General features: G+C 49.7%; 1 protein-coding gene across 1 annotated transcript; it reads right to left on the reverse strand.

Annotated features, from left to right (window-relative positions):
- Nucleotides 1-671: 671 nt before the first annotated feature.
- HBEGF (heparin binding EGF like growth factor) lies at nt 672-14,431 on the reverse strand. The gene is made up of 6 exons (XM_003933905.4): nt 14,071-14,431; nt 13,701-13,874; nt 10,227-10,404; nt 3,489-3,644; nt 2,451-2,541; nt 672-2,091 (listed from the first exon to the last, which is right to left on the reverse strand). Exons 1-5 carry the CDS (start codon nt 14,114-14,116, stop codon nt 2,469-2,471), a joined length of 627 nt encoding a protein of 208 aa, XP_003933954.1. The 5' UTR covers nt 14,117-14,431; the 3' UTR covers nt 672-2,091; nt 2,451-2,468.
- Nucleotides 14,432-15,747: the final 1,316 nt, after the last annotated feature.

Below are 15,747 nucleotides of genomic sequence, written 5' to 3' on the forward strand. Positions count from 1 at the left end.
CAGAGCAGACAAGATCTGAAACACATGACTACTCTGGCTACTATACTGGAAATATGTTATATAGAAGCAAGATGGAACTAGAAAGACAGAGGCCATCACAAGAGTGCAGACATGAGATGATGCTAAATTGGACTGGGTGATGGTAGTGGCAATGATGAGAAGTGGTTGCATACAGCATATATTCTAAAGGTAGGGCTGACAAGATTTGCTGATGGATTGGTTGTAGAGCAAGAGAAGGGAGTTAAAATGTCTTGTTCTTGCCAGGAGCAATGCCTGTTTATATGTACAACATAGGAATAAGCCCTGAGTCCAGGTCCTGTTGATTGAATAAGTGGATGTCTTCTCTGATTATAGATAGCTAAACATGCTGTATGAAAGATCTGTTCTTTCTTATCTCAGAAAGAATATGGTATAAGTACTAAGACAAAATAATTGGAGCCAGACTCATAGTCCCAGCTCTGTCACTTACTAGCTGTATATCCTCAGGCATGTTACGTAACCATTTTGAGCCTCAGTTTCCTCTTCTGGAAAAATGGAACAATAGTACCTGCATCACATTATTGTTGTGGTATTATATATAAATAGACCTGGCATAGAGCCTAACATCAAGTCAGGGCTTATGAAATAACTAAGTTAAACCAGTTCCCAGTTAAAACAAACAGACAAAAGGCTATGGAATAAGGGTTATCTTTATTTGGATTGAAAAGTATAAATATGAACCAGGTTTGGAAATACAAGTTGTAACAGTTCAGAAATGGCACCAGAAACTTCCAGAAAGGACCATGACAGCATACCTTCATCGTTTTGGTGAGGTGGGTGGGATTATACAAAGCCTTCCCCACCTCCAACCTTCTCGGTAGCAATTGGCAGGTAATCAGTTACCAAGAACAGTCAGCTCCTGTTCCTTCTCAGTCTTTTGCTTTGCTAATACCTTCTCCAGACTGTCCTCTGCTGCACTGACCCCTGCATGGAGTAGCACCAGAAGAATGGCAGGAGTAAGAGAAATGTCTTGACACAAGGGAAAGTGAGTTCCCACACTGTGGGCTGGGGCTGTGGGGGTGAGGGACCAGGAAAGCTACAGGCATGGCAGCCCAACCTCTTCTGAGACTTGGCAGGAAGAGGACACAGGGAGACACTGATATCTGTTACACTTTGACATCAGCACCTTGGGCTTTCAAAACACAAACGGTAGACAAAATCGCCTAGGCAATACTGCAGTCCAACTCATAGAGTGGCTCTGACCAAGTTAACCCCCACATCCTTACCGTACAGAGCTCCCCCAGTGGCGCTCTGACCACGGAAGATCTGCCGAAATGTAGACAGACAATAAATTACCACAGATGGATCACAGAACCAACCCAGCTTTGTGGCAAGGGTGGGTGGCACTGAGCCAGATTGTGGGGATGTGGAGTGGAGGGCCAGGAAATTGCCAAAGTAACAGTCTAGGCACTTGAAATATTATTGTTAGAGTGTTAAAAACTAAATAAATTAACATACATAGAATAAAATAAATATATAATTTAAGAGGCATTTACAAACAACAACAACAAAAATAGTTGTTATTTTTCCATCTAGGTAGAAGTCCCAAAATTCAGTTCTCAGGCTTGTGGTATTTCACAGTTAACTCATCAAATCCAGCGCCGGAGGGTGCCAGTGGCAGATTCCCTTGGTGGTACTTGAGTACATGGCTTCTCAATCTTTGTTGCTTTCTTCCAGTTCACAAATCTTTCCTTCTTCTTCTTTTTCTTTTTTTTTTCAGTCAAAAATTCTGGAGTGTATGGAATTTAACCAACATTCTAATCCAGAAGGTAAGCGTCTAAACAAAATTATGAGGGGAAGTGGGGTCTGGTGGAGGGGAATCAGAAGGGCATGAAGGTCCCTTGCTTTTGCTTTCTTCTTACCCAGATCCCATTGGACATATTCTGTTTGGCACTTGAAGGCTCTGGTATTTTGGCAAAGCAATTATGGGAGGCCCAATCCTAGACAGCGACTAGGGACGAAGAAGTCTTTGTGGCTATCTGTGAAGTCCTTCCCGTCTGCAGTCTGCAATCACCTCGTGTCTTCTCGGAGGTAGCAGTCCCCAGCCGATTCCTAAAGCACAAAAGCAAGGCATTTAAAGCCAGGTCTAGTCTAAAGAGGTCTTAAGATTTTCCTGGTCCAGGCTTTTTGCTTTTTAATTTTTCCGAGACAGGGTTTCACTCTGTCACCCCGAGAAGGGGAGGGAAGGGGAGAGGACAAGGGTGGGAGAAGCTGTCCCCTCAGGTGTCTCTCTAGCAACTTTTACCCTAAGTGAAGCATTGAGTCTTTCTGAAAATAATTCTGCAGTGGGATCCAAATGTCACAGTAGCCTGGCCCTCAACCCCTAGATGAAGAATTCAGTACCCACTGAAGCAGAGCGGGGACAGGGCACAAAAGATAATCATGTCAAGGGGCAAAGGATGGAGCATTACCTTGAGCACAAGTCTCTCTCAGTGGGAATTAGTCATGCCCAACTTCACTTTCTCTTCATTCTCCACATCATAGCCTCCTCTCCTATGGTACCTGAGGAAGATAAGTTTTGTGAATAAGCCCTGCCTGCTATGACAAAGTGCAGATCCAGAGCAGGTCCTTCCAAAGAACTCTGCCACGGTGGTTTCCTCTACGACGTGGAAAAGCCCAGATGGTAGGGCAGCCCCACCTCTGGTCAAAGGCCCAACTGCCCTGAGGGACGCCTGTCTTTAACAGCAGGCTGCAATTTACAAAGAGATTTCACCATATTTATGTGATCCTCACAACATCCTTATGAGGTAGGTGGACAAAGATTGCAGTCACTATAAGATTACAATCCTCAGGACGGGCACTGTGGCTCACGCCTGTAATCCTAGCACTTTGGGAGTCCGAGGTACGTGGATCACCTGAGGTCAGGAGTTCAAGACCAGCCTAGCCATCATGGTGAAACCCTATCTTTAAAAAAAAAAAAAAAATCCAATCCTGAGAAAGACAGTAACTTGTTCCAGGTCTCATGACAGATGAGTTGCACTGCTTGAAAACAGGCATAGAATGCTTGGTAGGTCTCCCCCAAGCTAGAGCATACCTGGATTAGAAGCAGGGCCTGAGGTCCAGATGCCTCAGAAGTAGAAGGATATACCACTAGCACCACCAACACCTTGACTACCAAACCACATGTTAATGCTACCAAAGAACAGAGTCAGGAGAAAGCAATGTGTGACAAAGTGGCTCCATGAGTGGGTAGCTGGGCCACAGAGGCAGGAAAAGAACTCCTGTGAGGAACAGAACCTGGTATGGCCTGGCAAGTTTGACCCTAGTCTCTAGACACGGGACTCCTGTCATGCCAGAAATACTAGGTTTTTGGAGACTCTACACCCCGGAGCTAGCCCATGATTTGGAGAGATTGAGGGAAGTGCATGTTACCATCAGGGAGAAGGCCCAGGAGGAAGAAGAAGGGGAGTGATTTGCAGAAACAGCCTGCAGGGGACCCCAACACTCACCTAAACATGAGAAGCCCCACGATGACCAGCAGACAAACAGACGACAGCACCACAGCCACCACGGCCAGGATGGTTGTGTGGTCGTAGGTATATAAGCGATTTTCCACTGGGAGGCTAAGCCCATGACACCTCTCTCCATGATAACCCGGGTGGCAGCTAGTTCAAGACAGAACAAGAAAGAAACGGAGTTAGTACTTTGGCCTGTCTCTCTTGGCAATGGCCCACCTACGTAAGCCAAAGCCCATTCATTCCTCACACCCTCAGCCTGTCAATCCCTGCCCATGATCCCTGTCTATCCTCCATCCTTCTCCTCCAGTAGAAAACTCTTTAAAGCCCATCTGAAGGCTCCGTAGCATTCCTCCCTCACTTACCACCCTCCCCTTTTCCATTCCTTTTGGTTCTCTGGGCTGAGATTCCTGCTCCAGGCATGGAAAAAGCAAGGGAGGACTTGAAGGCCCCAGCTAGATATGTTGTTCCACGTGTGGCTGATTTATGACATGTGTGTTCAGGCGTTCTGTTTAAGCCACTTATGAGGGCTTGGGCACAAGAACTGGTAGGTTGAATTGAGGGGATTCAGTATCACTCCCTCCAGTGAGGCCCCTCAACATTCTGACCCAGAAATAAACCCAGCCTTGCCCATCGTGCTTCCAGCATCCAGTCCCTCTCCACTGCTGCCCAGCCTATAAATAGGCCCTGTGCCTCTGCCAGGAGTCGTTTTTCTCAAGTTTCCTTCATTTAACCCCAGCTTCCCCTGGGTGTAGGGCCTATCTTGGGAGCTTAACTTTGGCCTTTGGCCTCTGAACGCAGAGCTGCTAGGCCTCCTTCATCACAGGACAAAGCAAACAAATCAAGTAACATCTTTCTGCCCAGCTTCCCTGCCAGAGCATGGAAGAATGTCAGAAACAATCCTTTGGCTCTTCTCACTCAAGAAATAAATCACATGGCAACTGCCTTTTCTTTTCTTTTTTGTTTTTTTGTGGTTTTTTTTTGAGACGGAGTTTCACTCTTATCACCTAGGCTAGAGTGCAATGGCACAATTTCAGCTCACTGCAACCTCTGCCTCCCAAGTTCAAGAGATTCTTTCGCTTCAGCCTTCCAAGTAGCTGGGATTACAGGCACCCACCATCACATCCAGCTAATTTTTGTATTTTTTAAGTAGAGACAGAGCTTCACCATGTTGGCTAGGCTGGTCTCGAACTCCTGACCTCAGACGATCCACCCGCCTCAGCCTCCCAAAGTGCTAGGATTACAGGCGTGAGCCATCATGCCCAGCTGGCAACTGCCTTTTCTAACACAAAGCATTTCCTTGAGGCTCTTAGAAAGACTCAGAAGTGCTTACAGTTGAAGAAGCACATTCACATCCTTTCCCTTATCTGAGCATCCCAGAGATCCTTCGATGTAGGTAGGACCCCATTTTACAGAAAGGTGGAGTGGTTTTCCCAAGGTCACACAGCAAGGCAGAAACGTAGATGTACATGAGCTCAGTGTGCTTGCCCACTCACACCCCATGACTGCCTACCCTTCAGCCAGGGAGTGTGGTGGCACTGTCTGCCTGGGACTTTACCAACTGCTGAAGGAAGCACCAAGAACCTGGTGGCCCTCTTCTCTGAGCTGTGCTTTCTCTGGGAAGGAGGTGCTCTTTCTGGTGCCTCAAAGCAAGGAATCCCTTATTCCTGTGGACAGACTACCAGGGAATATCCAAGAGACAGACTTGTCCACAACCAGCAGTAGCAAAGGGGCCAAGCTGGGTGGCACTGTATTCCTGTCTTCTTGCCCTGTGCCTCTCCCTGCCCTAGTTCCTCCTGGGTGCTTTGAGAAAACACCTCACTGCAGGATAAATGTAGGTCAGGCCCACTATACACACAGCAGAGTCCACAATTCCTTGCCCAGCCTCTCCGTGTATCTAGCCCACCAGCTCATGTAGGCAAAAGAGCAATCCCTAACCTGCCAGGACATGGAGGACACTTGCAGGAGCACTCCTCGAAAATCACTTGTGCACAGCGATTTACCATTCATAAGCCACTAGCCTTATCTACTAGCTCAGAGCCTCCTAACATTCTGGTAAGCAGGTGCAACCCCATTTTACAGATGGAAAAGCGAAGATTAAGGGTCAGAGAGATTAAGTGATTAACCAAAAGCTGCACAACTAGAAAGCAGCAGGGCTAAGACTAGGAACGAGTCTTGGCAGATTCCACATTCATTATTCCTTCCACTCTGAACAATGTGGAACAGTGCAGGTGACTCCAAGGAAGCATATCTGATAGGCTCTTGGGGGCAGTTTAACTCTTCTCTCTGACTATGTCATTATTATTTTCCATAACTTGAATAATAAAAAATAATAATTAGCAATCATTGAAGGCTTACCAAGTACTTTGTGCTAACTGCTTTACAAAGATTGTTTCATTTAAAACCATCTCTGTGAAGGAGGAGTTACTAGCCCCATTTTGAAGATGGACTGAGGCTTAGCTTTTGTTAAATACCTTGCCCAAGGTTACAAAGCTAGTGAGTGGTAGAGCTAGGATTCAACCCAGCAGTCTAGATACTTCAGAGACCTGGCTCTCCTGCAGGGAGGGAAGCTGAAGTTGAGTCTGTTTTTTACTTCCAGGCCATCATTCAAACCCCACAGGTAGTTACTCAGATGATAGAAATAAAGTTTGGCCTCAGAGTCTCGCAATTCAGTTACATAATCCCTCCACCCCCACCCTGAGTCAAGGATAATAATGTAAACATCCTAATATTACCCACCTCCCCCTCCCTTTGCAGACAACTCCTGGCTTACCCAGGGAAGCAGGTGGGGATGAGTACATTCCAAGCATCCCAGGGTAGGGGCAAGATTTTGTGTCTTGTTCAGAGCCAGCCACCCATCAGACTAGGACACATTCTTCCCACCCATGTCTGCGACCCATTTCAGAACTTGTATTACAACAGATGCAAGAACGCTCTAGGGTCCAGAGACATCTTCCAAACTGGATTTCTCCACCTTTATCCCAAGAGGTGGAGGGGACAAGTCTGGATGGAGGATACTCAGAGTACATGAGTTCCAGACTGGTTCAGCTGCTATTTCTAGCCAGACAATCCTGGGCAAGTCACGTTACCTTTTTAAACATTGGTTTCTTCATGTAAAACACTAGGATAAGAAATGCCTACCTCACTAGAGTATTGTGGAAAGATCAAATGAGGCAATACAAATGAAAGGACTTAATAAAGGCCAAGTCTCCCATTGTGTGAGTTATTACATAATCAGACTCCAGAGGTTACTGCCCATGGCCTGAGGAATGGGATGCCCAAGTCAGATGGAGCCAAGAGAAGAGGGCTCGCCGTTCCTTCTTAGCCCCTGGGCAGTGAGGCCAAGTAGAGCCCTCTGGCCTGTCTCTCCTTCAGCTCTGAGTCCTCCTCAGCCCAAGCGTCCCCAGGTTTCCTCCAGCCACAGGAAACTCCACAGCCAATTTTTGGTTCAGCAGCCAGTCAGGAATACCAGGAAACAACTCTCTGAGGGCAACTTTTGGCTGGTGACACAAAAAGGGTTTTCCTGTTCATGGTGGCTGCAAAGGGCTGGTTTAGGAAGCCAGTTAGCCTCAGGCTCACCACGGCAGCCTGGACACACCCTGGCTAGTGGTCCCTGGGTCTGGAGGCAAAGAGGAGGCACAAAGTTCCCCAGATGAAGGTGCACAGATGTCACATTCCCCCAAACCAGGATTTCTTTGTCTTCTTGCTGCTTTCTGCCCTGGGTAGCAAGGGCAGGAGGCAGTGGGGGACCAGCCCGTTCATGCAATCCACCCCCTGAAAATCTGCCCAGGAAGTGGCTCATGCCTATAATCCCAGCACTTTGGGAGGCCAAGGCAGGCAAATTACTTGGGGTCAGGAGTTCAAGATCAGCCTGGCCAATGTGATGAAACCTCATCTCTATAAAAATATAAAAATTAGCCAGATGTGGTGGCGTGCACCTGTAATACCAGCTGCTCGGGAAGCTGAGGCAGGAGAATCACTTGAATCTGGGAGGCGGAGGTTGCTGTGAGCCAAGATTGCGCCACTGCACTCCAGCCTGGGTGACAGAGCAAAACTCCAACTTAAAAAAAAAAAAAAGGGCCAGGCATGGTGGCTCATGCCTGTAAGCCCAGCTCTTTGGGAGGCTGAGGTGGGCAGATCACCTGAGGTCAGGAGTTCAAGACCTGGCTAAAATGGTGAAACCACCTCTCTACTAAATATACAAAAATTATTAGTCGGGCATGGTGTTAGGTGCTTATAGTCCCAGTCACCTAGGAGGCTGAGGCAGAAGAATCACGTGACACCAAGAGGTGGAGGTTGCAATGAACCAAGATTGCACTACTGCACTCCAGCCTGGGACACAGAGCAAGACCCTGTCTCAAAAAAAAAAAAAAAAAAAAAAAAAAAAGAAAGAAAGAAAGAAAAAAGAAAATAAAAGAAAAAGAAAAAGAAAATCTGCCCAGGAAGCTGATACGAAGTTTTCAAATCAGATCACTGTTCTCTTAGGCTAGTAAAAGAATAAGGACCTCTAGGACAACAGCTGCCCTCTGTCCTCTGTAAAATGCTGCTCTAACTCTATAAAGACAGATACAGGAAAGAAAGATGAGGGCCAGGGGCAGTGGCTAACACCTGTAATCCTAGCACTTTGAGAGGCCGAGGCAGGCAGATCACAAGGTCAAGAGATCGAGACCATCCTGGTCAACATGGTGAAACCCTGTCTCTACTAAAAATATAAAACAAAAAATTAGCTGGGCGTGGTGGCGCATGGCTGTAGTCTCAGATACTCCGGAGGCTAAGTCAGGAGAATCATCTGAACACGGGAGGTGGAGTTTGCAGTGAGCCAAGATCATGCACTGCACTCCAGCCTGGCAACAGAGCGAGACTTTGTCTCAATTAAAAAAAAAAAAGAAAAGAAAAGAAAGGCGAAAGCCAACACTCAGTGCAGCCTGAGGGCAGGAAAAGCATGCTGGACTAGGAGTCAGGTACCTGAAACTCTGTCTTGTTTCCATCTACTTATTCAGCTATTGACCTCAGGCAAATTACTTCCTATTTTCTGACTCTAGTTTCATCACCTTTCGAGAAGAGGTACCAAGTCCTGCCTACTCAGCAGAGGACTTTTGAAAATCCCAGGAAACTGTATCTCCCCAGCCCCTAAAGTAGTGTCTGCCACCAAACAGGAGCTCAACATACCTGTTGGACTCAACTCATATATAAACATTGAAGCTCTGGGACAAAGGAGAGATGACATCATTATAATTATCACTATCCCTAGGGACCACTGGGAAGGTGGCCTGGGCACTCATCTCAAGTTCTCTGGGTTTAGGTGGTCAGTTGAGTCCGCAATCCAGGAAGGCAGCCTTATAATGCCTCTCAACCACGCAGTGCAAGCCCCATATCCACCTACCAAAATGCCCAGGACCAAGCTGGCACAGATAGATTCCTGGCCTCAATCTACCTTGACCACCCAGAGTTGCTTTCTTTACCCTGTACTAATGATGCCATTTTACAAATTTAAGACAAACATTTCCCACCCTGTTTCAAGACCTTGGGAAGAATAATATAGGGGCTCTCTTAAACAATCCCCTCTAATACCAAACTCCTGACAAGGATGTTATAGGAAAGGATGCAAAAGGGACTGTGAACATGGTGGGGAGTGATGGGTCTGTCTGCCAACTGCCAGATACAGGGCAGCTCTGCTATGTGTGATCAGACAAAACAAGGAAACTTTAAAAAGCCAAGGGATCTGCACCAATCACCAGTAGAAGGGATGCCAGGCAGGCTGCCTTCTTAACAAGCTGGAGGCAGTGTGAACAAAACAGTATATTGGCCCTGCCCAGAGTCTCCCCCTAAGGTCCCCAGAGCCTGCCTCCCTACAGGGACGGGAACGGATGTTTGCAGCCTGACGTGGGGTGTTGGCCTCAGGCACAGTGGCAACATTATGCCTGCCAGACAGCATGGCAGTGCTGTCATCCCTGAGGGGTTGCCAAGGCAGCCGTTTGCTGGGTGTTTGGCTTAGGAGAGAGGATAAGGAACCCATAGCCCCTCCGCCCACACCCATACCCCAGGGAAGGGGTGATGTTGCCTGACCGGGGGCTGATGCCTGCTGGGTCAGGTTCCATTTCCTATGAATCCTGCACAAAGGAATTGTTCTCCCACACCATGGCCAAAGGCCAATACTCTCCATGTCCCCCACCTCCTGGCCCTTGCTGGGATAAGAAAGAAGAATGAGGCCTCAATCTGCCCCCCATGATGATCCCTCTCTGTATAGTCCTGCCATGCCTTACGGTCAACCCACATTTGCACACTGACATGCACACAAACCCAAATACACACATACCTACACAACATGCATCCAAATGTGCCTCCCACCTTCCCGCAGGAGCTCTATTCACAGGAAGCCCGCTCTGCCATGTTTCCTCCTGGCCTCTCCCTCCCAGAGTAGGGCACCGGGCAAGAATAAAGAGCCTGCCTTCAGGTGCCAGCTGTCCTGGCCACATGCTCACTTCTGGGCAAGCAGGAAATGTCCCCAAGGATTAAAGTGTGTCACAAAACCATAACACAGGAAATTGCATCCTATAGCGTGGAGGGGGCTTCCGCTGACTAAAAATATATTTCCCCTCCTCCCAACTTCCGCCCAGAGGTTGACAAGAAACTGGGTAAAATCATGAATTCAAGGAACAGCGACAACGAGGAACAGCCACGTGGCTGACAAAGTGTGCTGATGAGATTCAGCCCTGGGGAAGGGGCACTCACATGCAGGAGGGAGCCCGGAGCTCCTTCACGTATTTGCATTCTCCATGGATGCAGAAGTCCTTGTACTTCCGAAGACATGGGTCCCTCTTCTTCCCTAAGCCCTTGCTCTTTTTCTTTCTTTTCCCATGCTCCTCCTTGCTTGGTGTGGCCAGTGCTTGTGGCTTGGAGGATAAAGTGACTGTAGGAGAAAAGTACGCTGTTAAAGTCTGATCCTTTGGAAAGAAGATCAGAACAGCACAGTGCTTAAAAGGAGTATATACTTTTTGATCCCACCTGAAGTCAGAGATCTGAGAGGTCCCCTTAGCTCAGTGCCTCCCAAGAGGCAGAAGGAAGAGCAGGAAGATTGGGCAGAACCACCAGAAAGAGGGAATCTTAGTAGGAAGTAGAAGCTAGGGTGAGTCCCAAGGAAGGCATTCATAATCTCAGTGTAAGAGCCTCATTCTCACAATGCTTTTGTTGAGTAACTGCAGCTCACTGGGCAATTCTACCAACCTCACCTCCACTCCACTGTCCACCTTACACCCCCGTCTCCTACTCCCCCATGCCCACTGCGTTCTATTTTGGCCTTAAATCAGCCTCATTTCCTGATGCTGTACTCAGTGACCCACTTGCAGAAAAACAGTGTCACATGTAAAAATTGCTTCTAGAGAAAGTACCTTAAGATTTTGGGGTTGGAGGGCTCCTAAAATAAGAACAGTGTTCATGTGTTCAGGTGGTCCCCTCTGGGGCATCCCTTAGTACTGTGAGCCCAGGGCAGAGCCTGGCTCAGGAACAGCAAGCAGACCAGCCCTGATCAGGGCCTTGCTTTTACAACTTCAAGCAAAATATTTAACCTGGATGCCATTTACAGCTCACCCACTTTCTCAAAGATCCATTCATATTTAACCCACAATGTCCTGTTTATAGCACTCTTGGTTGGGGGATACAGGGTGTACAAGGGATAGAAAAATGGAAAGTGAGGAACTGTCCAGAAGGAACTGGAACAGTGATGACTTCCCCCTTCTTTCCATGCTTCAGAGAGACTGGGGGAAAAACAACCTTACCCAGACATCCAGCTGGGCCTGACCATGGACTATGCCCATCAGCCCAATCCCACCTTCTTATCCCCCATCAGGAAAAAGATGCCCACATCCATGGCTACAGCCATCTGTCTATCAGAAGGGTGAGCACGATACATTAGACTAGAGACTTAGAGTCTCAAGCTGGAACTGACTTCAAAGAATAACACGCGGCCAGGCACGGTGGCTCACACCTGCAATCCCAGCACTTTGGGAGGCTGAGGCAGGCAGATGACCTGAGGTCAAGAGTTCAAGACCAGCTTGGCCAACATGGCAAAATCTCATCTCTACTAAGAATACAAAAATTAGCTGGGCATGGTGGTGCATGCCTGTAATCTCAGCTACTAGGGAGGCTGAGGCAGGAGAATCGCTTGAACCCGGGAGGCTGAGATTGCAGTGAGCTGAGATCGTGGCATTGCATTCCAGCCTGGGTGACAGAGTGAGACTATGTCTCAAAAAAAAAAAAAAATCAATATCTTGGCAGGCAGAGTGATTTACTCAAGGTCATGCGGGATTGGGATTAGAACTGTGGTCTCTGGACTCCACTCCAATGTCCTTCCTCATCACATTAAGCTGCCTCACACCACCCCATCTCCTCCTTCCCTCCAGTCTGGAGCACCTGAGATGCTGAGCCAGGCAATGAATGGGCTCTGAAGTCCATAGACCTGTGCTCCAATTTCAGCCATATGACTGTGGGCAAGTCACTTACCCTCTCTGAACCTCAAGTTCTCAGGCAAATGTGGATAGCAAAAGTAACTATCTCAAAAGGTTGCTGTAAGTGTTAAATTAACCAGGATAACATATCAAGTGCCTAGAACACAGTAGGCATTTAATAAATGGTAGCAGTCATTTATTTTAAGTGATAGAATCCCCAGACTTGAAAAACAGTCCTTGCCCAACGAAGCCAAGAGAAGGGAAGAGAAGTAGATGCCAGCAACCCCACACTCCCTTATTTCCTCTCATCCAGCCCCAGGCCACCTCAGAGCTCAGAAGGTGATGCAGATGGTCAGAGGAACCCAGTGACCAGAGCTTCCAGGAGAGCAAGGCAGGAGGGCCAAGCCAATCCAAAAGGGGTGGGAAAAGGTGCAGGGTGACAGCCAGGCTCCTGCCGTGGAGAAGGAGCAGTGAGTCAGGTCTGCAGAGGTATGAGGAGCAGTTGTGTGGGTGTGGGGTGGGGGTGGAGTGAGTCACAGCCCAGCCCTGCCCAGCCAGGAGGAGAGGGCCAGGAGAGTTCAGGCTGTTCAGGCCATGGGCAACCCCAGAGGGCCACTGGGGAAGGATGAAGCATGGAAGCCCAAGGCTCGGTTTCGGAGCATGTGCTTGATTGATACAAAGTAGAGAGTACCCAAGGGAAGCTCCTGGGAAGGAGGGAGAAGGGCAGCTGAGGAGCAGGAGGAGCTAGAACAGGTGGGCATCTGTCCAACCAAATATAGTCATTCTGGGGTCCAGTGCTGAGTCCCTGCTCTATCCTGGAGAATCTCTTCAGGTCTGGAGGCAGGAGAGCTGGCAGGCTCTGGACTGCCCTGTGCCTGTACTTGCCCACAGCCAAAGAGGCTGGTTGGAGGATCCTATACAGCTCTCCCCATTTGCAGTCTCCTCAGGAATGCAAGGTTCTCAGGAAGCCTTCGAGGTTCCCATAGCATTCATAGATACCCAGCACTTTAATACAGCTCCCTAGGGGCCCAGCGCTCACCATTCACTGCCTCACCTAGGGCAGCCCACAGTCATATGGCTGAAATTGGAGCACAGGTCTATGGACTTCAGAGCCCATTCATGCCTGGCTCAGCATCTCAGGTGCTCCAGACTGGAGGGAAGGAGGAGATGGGGTGGTGTGAGGCAGCTTAATGTGATGAGGAAGGACATTGGAGTGGAGTCCAGAGACCACAGTTCTAATCCCAATCCTGCATGACCTGCATGACCATGACCTCCGCATTCCCCTCTGTTTCCCCAATCTGGTGACAGGTGGATGGAGGAGGCTAACACTGCACATTTTCTATAGATGTGCCTGGGCATCTCCTCATCTGTTACCTCTATTTTATATATAATAGTCATTTGATGAGGAAATTAGAACTGGCACCCATTTTTACATAGTAACTCTAGGGAAAGCATCTCAACCATTCCTTGTTCCTATCTCCCAGTTACCTAAGAAGAATGTAACAAACTCAGACAACTTGCCTTTTTCAATTTGCCCCAAAGTACCCAGAAGGGCAGCAACCTAGCAGGCCAGGCAATGGCAAGACAGAGAGTGGGACCTATATTCCAGAATCCCCCAGTATCCGTCAGGCCCATCAGCTTTTCCCCGAGGTTCTCCATGAATATCCCCAACCCACAGTATTGGCCAAACAGCAAGAATCTTGGATCTGCTTATTCTTCAACAGCCCACCAGGGTCCGAGGATGGACGGCCTCCACACCCACCTCTCAAAAGGTCCAGATCTGCCTCTTGCAAGTCACGGACTTTCCAGTCCCGGCCGCCTCCTAGGGGTAGCAGCTGGTCCGTGGATTCAGTGGGAGGGTCCGGGTTGCTGGTTCCAGCAGCCAGCCCTCTCCGAAGCCGCTCCAGGCTCTCGCCAGTCACTAGCGCCGAGAGAACTGCAGGCGAGGGGCCAGGCCGAATCAGACACCCGCCCAGACCCCAGACTAACGCACCGATGCCCACGCCCCTCGGCCAGAGCGCAAGGGCCCCACCAAGTGGCCCGTGCCGGGGGCGCTCCGGCGACCTTCCCCGGTGCCCCCAGCACAGCGCCCCCATCCCCCCGATCTCCGGGGGCGTCAGCAGCCCTCTTACCTGCAGCCAGAAAGAGCTTCAGCACCACCGACGGCGGTAGCTTCATGGTCCCGCACCGAGTGGAGGCGGCGAGGCACCAATCACTTTGGAGGCGGCGGCCACTGGGCGCTGGCACCGGAGCTGGGCGGCGGAGCTCAGGAGATTCCGCCGGGCACCGTCCGCCGCCCGCCTCTGCGTGCAAGCCTGGCCGCGACCCGCGCGCAGCTCGCTCTCGTTTAGTGTCTGTCTTGCTCACTCCGCCCGCCCGCGCGTTCGCCCGATCCCGCGCGCCTAGGTCAGGCCGGCCAGAAGCGTAGACACCGTAGTTCCTTCGGCGAAATGAGCGCTGCCCGGCGCGCGGCCGGGAATAAGGCTCCGGGAGGCGCCGAAGCTCCGCCCTGCCCGGCGCCGCCCCCTCCCTCCTCCCGTGCTGGGAAGCTCGCCAGGCTCGCGGCGCCGGCAGCGCAGCCCCCGACCCCGCCGCGGCGGGGGACCCGGCGGGAGGAGGGGGCGGCGCTCACATTTTTTGGGACCAGGCCGAGGCAGCCGCGGCCTGACTGTGGGTAGGGCTTCTGACTGGCAGGTGGCGGGGAGCGGCTCCTACCTTTCCCCAAAAGCCTGTCACGCTGCAGCCTTGTGACTGCGAGCTGAGTTCTGTCTGGGGCCTGGCATCTTGGGTCGTCTCAGCTCTCTACCAGGGGTCTCCATCCCTGTCACCCTCTAAGTTTTAGAAGCCCACCTTTTGGCCTACCAACACAGCAAGTATCAAATAATAATTAATTCATTTATCATTTAAGAATTAGACACATGAATGCCAGCTGTTCTCATGAACCCGAGATAACCAGAGTTGAAGTTGCAGGCACTTGGTATCAATCCAGCAAAAGCAAAAGAAGTTAGTACTCTCTCAGACGCTGGAGTGGCTTCCTCCTATCTTTCCCCCAAGGGACATTAGGATTTTTGAAGTATGGATTATAATTCCCAGGCTTCTGAGATTGGAGAGACACAGGTTGTGAAACACGCCTTATTCTTTTCCTTGCCTTTGACTGCCACCTTTTTCCTCAACATAAACAATGAGCCTCCCTCCCATAGGACCCAGCTGGCTACCCTAGATTGCTGTTTCACAGGCACCAGGTGTTTCTCTTCCAACCCATGTGTTTTTACAGGGGTCTTCTAGAGTCACTGTCCTGACCCAAAGAAATGAGTCTCTCAGTAGGTATTTCAGTGTCCAGGGACGTGCTGGGGAGAGACTTGTTTGACACAGGGCTGGGTTGGCTTTCAGAGCCCTCAAATTGTGCCAGATAGAGCACTTGCCTGATTCTGCCTGTGTGTAGGGATAAAAACAGGCCTGCTATTTATGTACAGTCTATCCCACTGTCCCTAGCCCCACCTTTGCAGGGGTCAATCTGGCCCTGCCCTCTTAACTTGCCCTAGCAACCCAGGCCTAGGTTTCCCTAGTGCACTGGAATCACTACAGATCTGAGTTTGAATCCTGCCTTTGCTACTTACTGTGTGACCTTGGACAAGAAAATTTCACTGAGCCTCAGTTTTGACATCTCTCAAATGGAAAAAAATAATAACTACTGGCCGGGCGCGGTGGCTCAAGCCTGTAATCCCAGCACTTTGGGAGGCCGAGGCGGGTGGATCACGAGGTCGAGAGATCGAGACCATCCTGGTCAACATGGTGAAACCTCGTCTCTA

The sequence above is a fragment of the Saimiri boliviensis genome, chromosome 1, assembly GCF_048565385.1.
Source record: "Saimiri boliviensis isolate mSaiBol1 chromosome 1, mSaiBol1.pri, whole genome shotgun sequence".
Taxonomy (NCBI): domain Eukaryota; kingdom Metazoa; phylum Chordata; class Mammalia; order Primates; family Cebidae; genus Saimiri; species Saimiri boliviensis.